This window comes from Desarmillaria tabescens (genome assembly GCF_030435595.1).
Source record: "Desarmillaria tabescens strain CCBAS 213 chromosome Unknown EV420scaffold_221, whole genome shotgun sequence".
In the NCBI taxonomy this organism is placed as follows: domain Eukaryota; kingdom Fungi; phylum Basidiomycota; class Agaricomycetes; order Agaricales; family Physalacriaceae; genus Desarmillaria; species Desarmillaria tabescens.
Window position 1 is genome coordinate 42,768 of NW_026848520.1, and position 8,466 is coordinate 51,233.

Here is an 8,466-nt window from a genome sequence, read left to right on the forward strand (position 1 = left end):
TCAGGGCCTCATCCACTTCTAGGTGAATTAAATTGGTGGTCTACCACTCCGAGAGTTCGAAAAACTTGAACCGCAAAGCTTTTTGTTTCGTACAAAAATGAGTCGATGGTCTGACGTGCATCATGGCCAAGCCTGAGCACGGTAGGGCTCGGGCTCAGGGCTTAGGCTTGCGATTTCGAACGCCAAGCCCGTATTAAACCAAGCCCAAGCCCTCAAAGCCAGGCCAAGCCGGCCCTGTACAATCGCTACGTGCATGGCTTTGGGGGGCGATGTGGCGTGGTAGACTGTCAGACGACTCGGACCGACCGATCCGTCAACAAACATCGCAGCGCATCTTGTTTACTCACGCGATAGACCTAGCAGCAGGCCCTGTCTGCAAAAAATGCTTTACGATCGCATGTAAAGAGTCTCGATATCCCTGTGGATCTGGAGAAGGGATCTGTTCAGGTCAAAGGTGATGATAAGATTTAGAATGCAGAATTTATCTTCTGAAAAGGTGAGTTAAAGGTCATGATTACAGACTACAGCTAACGCTGCAGACAGACACGTCCATGAGACGCGCAAGAAAGCAATCCGGACATTTTGTCTCGCAGATCATCGACTCATTGGAGGGCGTATGGCAGACGGAAACCGATAGACCCGCACAGTTGGCGCGTCACACACGACAAGAACAAGCTGGCGTAACAGAAGTAAAGGTGTCTGTTATTAATTCAAGGAATAAACGTCCCTTTTTCACTCATATCTTAGAAAAGCTTAGCACGAACCATCCGGCAACTCGTCTATCCCCTGCCGTTCGTACTCTTGAATGCACTGGGGCAGTCTATGTCTGTATCTATCAAACTGGTTGCCTTCACGAATTCCGTTTGCTGTCACCATTGAACAGCGTCAGCTCAAACATCGTAATCTTCACAGCCAAGCATATAGCAGTCGTCCTCTGCTATGGCGATGCTAAGAAACCAAGAAAAAGGTAGGGAATTGAACCCACCATGTAGTGCTGGGAGCCGCTGTGAATTCCGTTTCATAGTTAGTTCGAATCGTAATTATGGCATCGAATGAACGTATCATCGAGAAGAAAGGTACTGCTAAGCACCGCCGGAAGCTACCGGAGTAGAAGACTGCGGTCACATGCCATGCACGTGGCCGCGGAAAAATCGGGCCGATCATACGTTCAAAAATGCACCGCCATCGGTACCCACGAAATCGACGCGAAAGAAATGTCAGGGAATTTGCGAGTTGTCGCAATGTTAACACGATCCCAGCTTCGCACCATTTCTGATTGCCTTCCAGATGTTTGGAGCAGATGACTTTTGGATCGTGGAATACTGATTCCGCATCTGACCATATGGCGACTCCCGGACCGATTGATCCACCAGCCTACCCTGTTTCCCATCCGAATCGCAAACAATCATCTTGATTGCTCACGCGATGGACCCAGCGATAGTCTCTGCCTTTCAAAGCGCCCCACGAGCGTATTTAGGAGACATGATCACACTTCCGAGGGATTACAGGATGCCTGATCTATCTTTGGTTCGGAGCCAAGCTGCTGAAGGTGGATTGCGTTATCTGATAGCTGTGCATCTTGTTCTGACCTGTGACAATGAACAGTTATCCAACTCGCACGGGCTCCGATACCGCAGCGAGGCGAGACTATAGACTCTCTCCCACCGGGATTGTGGTACAGATACAAGCTTCCTCGGCTTTTTGAGTTCAGCTATTTCTGCTCTGTCGATGATAGTAAGTTTCGCTGCACTTCCATATATATATGCATCTTATTTGTACAGTCCCAGAAGACATTTTACCGCAGTGTATCTGGTCTCTCGAATGGTGGATTCGTGGCCTTCTAGAAGGGTCAGATGAGCAACTGAAGCCATTCACCAAATGCGTGGAGCGTAGGTGCGGAAAAGATACTCCTATACCAGCAAAGAAAGGACGGTACTATATGGTGAATAGTTCCACTACAGAATGCAAATTTCTCCGAGTCTGATTGTGGATTATGTAGCTTAAAATTTGTCGATCCAAGATTGCCGAATACCTTCTGTGAGTGTTTATTTAGCATAGCACTTCATCTCTGAATCAAGCTCTGATTACTTGGCAATGAAATTCTAGCCACCCGCAAATTAACCTACCACTGGAAGCTCTGTACCATGTTCGATGTTCTATGGAGACAGTCAAGGAGCACGGCGGAGAGTCCGATATCTTCCATACAAGCCCGTGCGTAACCGGAAACATAGCTGCATCGCCTCCATATTGACTGTTTTGTGAAAGAGGGCTATACATTTCGCATGCTATATGCCTCGCGCGCGCCAGGATAGACGACGTTGAAGCAAAGACAGCTTTATCACGTATTATCCAGGATATAACATTCGACGCCGGCTCTGGAACTATTGCGCATCACGTCCATGCAAAGGTGTATCTTGCCCGTGTACTTCGGAGACTTGGGGAAGACGACGAAGCACAGAAACTGTATGTTGAGCGCTTGTGTCTCTCGGTGATGTCATCTAATAAGTCTTTTAGGGAAGCATGGCTAGTCAGATGGTTCAAGAAGTATCCACATAAATTTAAAAACGACATTCTGGTAGGAATGTTCACTACCGACATTGGTCCAACTGTGGATCCGGTTTTCACGGGCCTTGGCGGATTTAAGTGGCTGGATCATAGGAAGGCAACTTTGAAAACGGTAATGCGTCACGCGAGGTACTGCCAAAACTGCGGTGCTCGTGAACCGCAAGTGAAATTGTTGAAATGCCTGCAATGCCACCATACGCTGTACTGGTAGGTGATAGTCGTTTCTTCCAGAACACGTAATTCTGAACCATGGATTCAGTTCCAAAGAATGCCAGAAAATGAACTGGCGCTACCACAAGTATATCTTTTATGATACTTGTTTTATAAAGGTTCTCACGCCGTCCTTGAATGATACAGGAAATACTGCAAGTGAATGCATCAGCTTGATCCCTAGATATGATGTTAATGACGCTTTCAGAGATGCTGCTGAGCAGACGAAGAAAATAGCAGAATTCGAGAAAATTAGTGCTTCTGCGGCACAACAATACCGAGACTGGATGGATATCCGAGATAATATTATGCCTGGGATGATAGAGTGCTTCGCACACGCTCTAGGACTGGCACGCGATGAATCACGAGGCCGGACACATATCGTACTTCAGGAAGTCGAATATGTCCCGTCCATGAAAAGTCGTCTCGACAGGTTCAGAACCACCAGAGTCGGAGTTTTCAAACAAGAAGATGCTTGGAAAGACGTTGGGTCCATATTACGCCTAGATCCAGGCGAGGCAAAGATGCACATCCGCGATATGCTCGAGGCGTTTGATCAGAGACCTATGCAAGAGCAGATCGGCAGCCAAACGCTTATTCCTATATTTAATTTAGTGTTCTCGGCCAAGCGCAGCGATGGCCAGGCATATCTCAGAATGGGTGCGTTTTCTCTCTCTCTCTTAAAGGATCTCTTTGCAATGTTGCTTTCCAATTTTAGGTATGATTTCGCGAAAGGAGCTAGTATTGATGCAACGCAGAACGGACTGGAGACGGGATATCAACGTAGAAGGGGAACCTCCCACTCAGTTCAAGTTACGTGGCGGCAAGAATCCGGATGCAGAATTCATCTTTTGAAGGTGTGAGTCAAATTCTAATTGTCGGCTATACACAAGTGGTTAACGTTGATACGCAAAGTGTACAACATGAAGCCAAGGAAGAGGTAATAATACTGTTGGCGACTCGACTATGACACTGATGAGTATGTGTATGCTCCCAGGTGCCGATGAGTACTAGTAAATGGTAGTCATTGTGGAAGTCGGAGGAAAGTTTCAAAAAAAATGTAATAGTACCACATCCTGTACTCTGTTGCTATTTAATGACAGATTCCGAAGACAATGTAGAAGAGGCGTAATCATAGGATCGTTGGATGGCTAGAACGTCATCTTAGTGAAGGACTTGCAAGCAGACAGGTCTACGAAATAAGCAGGAGAGCGAACTACAGTCTGAGGGGCCATGGAAGACGTATGCCAAACTTGAATTGATTGGCTTGTATGGCTGGACTCGTCGCATACAACAGACACAGACTAGAATAACGAAGAGAGGGAGAGGTGCCTATTAGTAATTCAAGAAATCCATGCCGCTTCCTCAATCATATTTCAGAAAAGCGAGCTCTCTACGAAGATACTTTGCCCTCAGATTGACAGGACTGATCATAGCCTCGAAATGTATTTCTTCCAACCAGCCCACCAACATTCGGACTGGATCCAGTACCGCGTGAAGCTTCTCCATCTCATTCCCACTACTGGCGGAATTCAAAATAACGCGATTCTGCTCCAGCAGAGACTGCTCGAGGGAAGACATTTCAAGAACTGCTTCGTCCAGGAGACTGCGGAAGCCTTGGGGGCGATGAACAGTGACACTTCGTTGATACTCCCGATAGATGATGTCGGCGTGGCGTCGCGGTGAACCCAGTGTAAGTATCCCGAATCTTGCGGAGAGGCGAATAATCTGGTCCATTGCTTCAGTCAGCGTTGCAGAGCGCCTGTAAAGCATAGAACGCGTTTATAGATGTCACTTTTTGAGAGGGAAGGACGTACTGGGTGTGTGGCTGACCGCTGTTGACTTCAATTTCAATGGGGCGTGCCCCTTGTCGACCGTCCAGCGGTTCGAGACTAGGGGATTTGGTAAGAGCGTGACATCATAGAGAAAGAATTGAAAGAATTGACGTGCCTGCTTCCGTTTCTTTGGCCCTTCTTCTGTTTATAGATGTCTCGTCGTCTTTGGTTGATCGAGTCGCGGTGCCTACACACAAAAGCATCAGTGGGGTGACAACACACGTAAAAACAACTGTACTTCGCATAGCTGCGACGACTACTAGCGTTATGCGCGGCTCGACGTTCTTCAGCAGTGTCCATTTGAGTGGGGGACAGTAAAGTCTTGCGTGACCGAGAGTCGCAATAAATACCCATGAAACGGTCAGACAAAATATTTACTTACTGTAAAAATTGGATTTTACTGGACGCGATGGAATTCAATTCAATGTCCATTATCTCTGATTGTGCGGCCCTTTTATGTAAAAGGCCGAACAGCGGATCACAATGCAAGCCACGACGTACAGTTCTCCGGCTGTGCTCTGACATAGTCTAGCTCTTCGCACGCCAGTGCTACTAGAGAACAACCAATAGGAATCCCTTCAACCACCTTAAAGCGAATACTAAACCATATTACGTCTGGAAGGGACCGTTTTCGTGCCCAGCAGCCAGGAGGTCATTGAGCACCAGCACACGGCACGCCTGCCACTGGTTGGCAGGGCCAAGGGCCGAGTGTATGTGATTACTACTGCCAGAGACGTCGTTCACAGTCTCGAAATGTAGATGTGTTCCTTGTGTTCCACTGAAAGTCACAAACACGAGGAAAGAAAGCAAAGCAAAGACAGTCGCACAGATAAACAGTAAAGGGCACAAAGAGAGGGTATCGGGAGAGCAGGCTCGAGAAGTAAGAGAGTGAAAGATAGTGATATGTTTGTCAAAGCATTCAGTGTACCGCAGCTACACAGTGATCATGCTTCTTCATTTAGACTGCCCAGTGCTGCTCTTTGAGGACCCTCGATTTAGGTGTGCACTGACATTCCTCGAACGGGATTCCGGAAAAGGTGACAGTGTTGGACAGTGTCGGAGCGAGAGCCGCATGCCGAGGCCACGTGGCATTTAGGGCAGGCTTGGGGGCTTCACCTGTTCAGCTCTAACTTCTCCGTCACGGTAGCAATGCGTACGAATATTGTGTTCTCGCCCAAACTCTGACTGTAAGTAAGTGCAAAAAAAGGGACTACAAGTAACACCGAATTCCTGTTTGGTTATTTTTAGGGCAACCGTTAATAATCAAATTCTCGTCAGAGTCAACGTGATGGAAATGTCGGCGGGTTTATGCCTTAGTACAATGCCAACATAGTCCCAGCTTCGCAGCCCGAAGGGATTGCCTTTCAGTCATTTGGACCGGACGGCTTTTGGACTGATGTGGGATACTGGTTCTACTACCATCTGACCTCATCCTCGAACCCCAAGTGAAATTGTCGAAATGCTTGCAGTGCCAGCGTACATTTTACTGGTCAGTGATAGCTCTCGTTCCCTTCCTGGTTACTCAATGCTGAAATAATCGATTCAAGTTCCAAAGAATGCCAGAAAATGAATTGGCCCTACCACAAGAATATCTTCCATCGCACTTACTTTGTGAAGGTGCTCATAGAAACTTTGAATCATACAGGAAATACTGCAGATGAACATGTCGGCTCGATCATTAGATATCCTGTTATTGACGATTTCAGAGATGCTGCTGTACATGTCAAGAGAATGGCAGAACTTGAGAAGATCAGTGCTCCCACCGCCCAGCTACTCCGAGACTGGACAGGTTACAAAGACGAATACTAGGCCGGATACGACAGAGTGTTTGGTGCCGGCTCTTGGACTAGTGCGCGATACCTCACGAGGCCGAACACACATCATATATCAGGAAGTCGAGCACGTCCCGTCCGCAAAGAATCCGCTCGACAAGTTCAGGTCCACAAGAATCGGAGTTTTCAAGCAAGAAGATGTCTGGAAAGACCTTGAATCCCGATTGGGTCCAGATTCTGGCGATGCGAAGATGCATATCCGTGAGATGCTCAAGGAGTTCGATACTGGACCTGGGAAAGAGCGGGTCGGCCGCAAAGCGCACGTTCCCATCTTTAATCTGATGTTCTCGTCCAAAAACAAAGTCGACGTATATCTTAGGATGTGTGTGTTGTTTCTCTCTCTTGACAGATCTCTTGCAATGTTGCTTCCCAATTTAGGTGAAATTACGCAAAGGGATTTAGTGCTCATACGACCCAAACCGGACTGGAGGCGGTTTGTGAATGTGAAAGGAGAACCTTCTATTCACATCCAGTTATGCGACGGCAAGATTCCGGATGCAGAATTTATCTTTTGAAGGTATGGACCAAATCATACATATGAACTATTATCTTAGTGAAGGACCTGCAGCAGACGGGCCTAGGAAATGCGCAGGAAAGCGAACTAGCCTGTCTTATGGACCGTGGTCGGAAGGCATATGGCAAATTGAAATCGATTGACCCGTACGGTTGGACGCGTCGCATACGACAGATCGGACAGATTAGAGTAACGGAGAAAGGGAAAGTGTCTGTTAGTGATTCAAGAAATACACGCCCCTTCCTCATTCATATTTCAGAAAAGCAAGCTCTCTACGAAGATATTTCCCCCTCAAATTGGCAGGACTGATCATCGCGGTGAAAAGTATTTCTTCCAACCAGCCCGCCAACATTCGAACTGGATCCAATACCACACGAAGCCTCCCCATCTCGTTCCCGGTACCGACGGAATTCAAAATAATGCGTTCTTGCTCCAGCAGGGACTGCTCGAAAAAAGATACCTGCAGAACCGCATTTACCAGGAGACTGAGATAGCCTTCGGGGCGATCTAAAGTGATACTTCGCTGATACTCCTGATAGAGGGTGTCAGCGTAGCGTTCCGACGAGCCCAGCGTAAGTATCGTGAAGCTTGAGGAGATGCGAATAATGTGGTCCATCGCTTCAGTCAGTGGTGCACAGCGCCTGTAAAACATACAATGTGTTCATAGAGGACACTCCTGAGAAGGAAAAAACATACTGGGCGTGCGGGTAAGCGCTATTCAAATCAGTCTCAATGACCGGGTGTGCTCCTTGCTGATCGTCCAACGGCTTGAGACTAGGAATTTGGTAAGAAGAGACACCTTAGAGGATGTAACTTGACGTACCTCTTCCCATTTCTTTTATCCTTCTTCTGTCTATAAGCGTCCCGTCGTTTTTGGTTGATCAGTCGCGGTGTCTATACAAACAAGGGCGTCAGCGGGGTGACAATATACACAAGAGCATTATACTTCATGTAGCTGCGACGACTGCTAGCATTATGTGCGGCTCGACGCTCCTCACTAGTATCCATTTGAGTGGGAGAAAGAATGCTCTTGCCTGGGGAAAATAGCCGCAATAAATACTCCTGGAAACGAGTAGGGGAATGCACACGTTCTCGTATCCCGAGTCTTGGGATACGACAATGCACACATTGCACTTTTGTCCGGCTATAAAAGGGCAAACAATTAACAGACTGAGACCTTGCACGGAGGCTGTATCGTCCAAACTCTGCAAAGTGTCCCTGTAAGCACAGTGCGATCCGGTATGCAGACCAACCTCGAGTATGCAGAGCGCAGTGTGTAACCTTTCCACTCTGTAGACTCCGGGCCCCCTAAACTGCGCTGCAGTATGCAGAGTACATGTCATTGAGGTATACAGACTGTAACTACCCTGTAGAGCCAGGAAACTCTGCAGACCGACTTGCACTGCAACCACAGGAGATTCTGTATAGTATGAACAAGATGGTTACGCCTTCGCTGGTTGACCTAGCTCTGCGCATGTCGGCACCTCCAGAGCATACCGGTAATTCTCCG

At 47.6% G+C, this 8,466-nt stretch overlaps 4 protein-coding genes across 4 annotated transcripts; 2 read left to right on the top strand and 2 right to left on the bottom strand.

Moving 5' to 3' along the window:
- Positions 1 to 1,161: 1,161 nt before the first annotated feature.
- On the top strand, positions 1,162 to 3,679 carry EV420DRAFT_527060 (uncharacterized protein). The gene is made up of 11 exons (XM_060482480.1): positions 1,162 to 1,549; positions 1,606 to 1,734; positions 1,782 to 1,942; positions 2,000 to 2,037; positions 2,107 to 2,211; positions 2,266 to 2,463; positions 2,515 to 2,772; positions 2,825 to 2,863; positions 2,923 to 2,934; positions 2,984 to 3,435; positions 3,494 to 3,679. Exons 1-11 carry the CDS (start codon positions 1,426 to 1,428, stop codon positions 3,628 to 3,630), a joined length of 1,653 nt encoding a protein of 550 aa, XP_060321539.1. The 5' UTR covers positions 1,162 to 1,425; the 3' UTR covers positions 3,631 to 3,679.
- A 210-nt stretch (positions 3,680 to 3,889) lies between these two features.
- EV420DRAFT_527057 (uncharacterized protein) lies at positions 3,890 to 5,260 on the bottom strand. The gene is made up of 4 exons (XM_060482479.1): positions 4,849 to 5,260; positions 4,726 to 4,797; positions 4,593 to 4,667; positions 3,890 to 4,537 (listed from the first exon to the last, which is right to left on the bottom strand). Exons 1-4 carry the CDS (start codon positions 4,962 to 4,964, stop codon positions 4,141 to 4,143), a joined length of 660 nt encoding a protein of 219 aa, XP_060321540.1. The 5' UTR covers positions 4,965 to 5,260; the 3' UTR covers positions 3,890 to 4,140.
- Positions 5,261 to 6,156: 896 nt separating this feature from the next.
- EV420DRAFT_527079 (uncharacterized protein) lies at positions 6,157 to 7,209 on the top strand. Its single transcript, XM_060482481.1, has 2 exons — positions 6,157 to 6,959; positions 7,011 to 7,209. Exon 1 carries the CDS (start codon positions 6,268 to 6,270, stop codon positions 6,955 to 6,957), a length of 690 nt encoding a protein of 229 aa, XP_060321541.1. The 5' UTR covers positions 6,157 to 6,267; the 3' UTR covers positions 6,958 to 6,959; positions 7,011 to 7,209.
- EV420DRAFT_1654590 (uncharacterized protein) lies at positions 7,201 to 7,964 on the bottom strand (the record flags this gene model as incomplete). The annotated part of the gene is made up of 4 exons (XM_060478818.1): positions 7,201 to 7,597; positions 7,653 to 7,730; positions 7,780 to 7,850; positions 7,890 to 7,964. 4 exons carry the CDS (start codon positions 7,962 to 7,964, stop codon positions 7,201 to 7,203), a joined length of 621 nt encoding a protein of 206 aa, XP_060321542.1.
- Positions 7,965 to 8,466: the final 502 nt, after the last annotated feature.

Excerpts from the sequence above, each read along its gene's own strand:
- EV420DRAFT_527057 (XM_060482479.1), bottom strand. The coding sequence starts at position 4,964 with ATGGGTATTTATTGCGACTCTCGGTCACGCAAGACTTTACTGTCCCCC. Across the intron at positions 4,798-4,848 it reads AGTCGTCGCAGCTATGCGAA|GCACCGCGACTCGATCAACC; the intron begins GTACAGTTGTTT and ends TTTTGTGTGTAG. Across the intron at positions 4,538-4,592 it reads AGCGGTCAGCCACACACCCA|GCGCTCTGCAACGCTGACTG; the intron begins GTACGTCCTTCC and ends TATGCTTTACAG.
- EV420DRAFT_527079 (XM_060482481.1), top strand. The coding sequence starts at position 6,268 with ATGAACATGTCGGCTCGATCATTAGATATCCTGTTATTGACGATTTCA.
- EV420DRAFT_527060 (XM_060482480.1), top strand. The coding sequence starts at position 1,426 with ATGGACCCAGCGATAGTCTCTGCCTTTCAAAGCGCCCCACGAGCGTAT. Across the intron at positions 1,735-1,781 it reads TTTCTGCTCTGTCGATGATA|TCCCAGAAGACATTTTACCG; the intron begins GTAAGTTTCGCT and ends TTATTTGTACAG. Across the intron at positions 2,212-2,265 it reads GATATCTTCCATACAAGCCC|AGGGCTATACATTTCGCATG; the intron begins GTGCGTAACCGG and ends GTTTTGTGAAAG.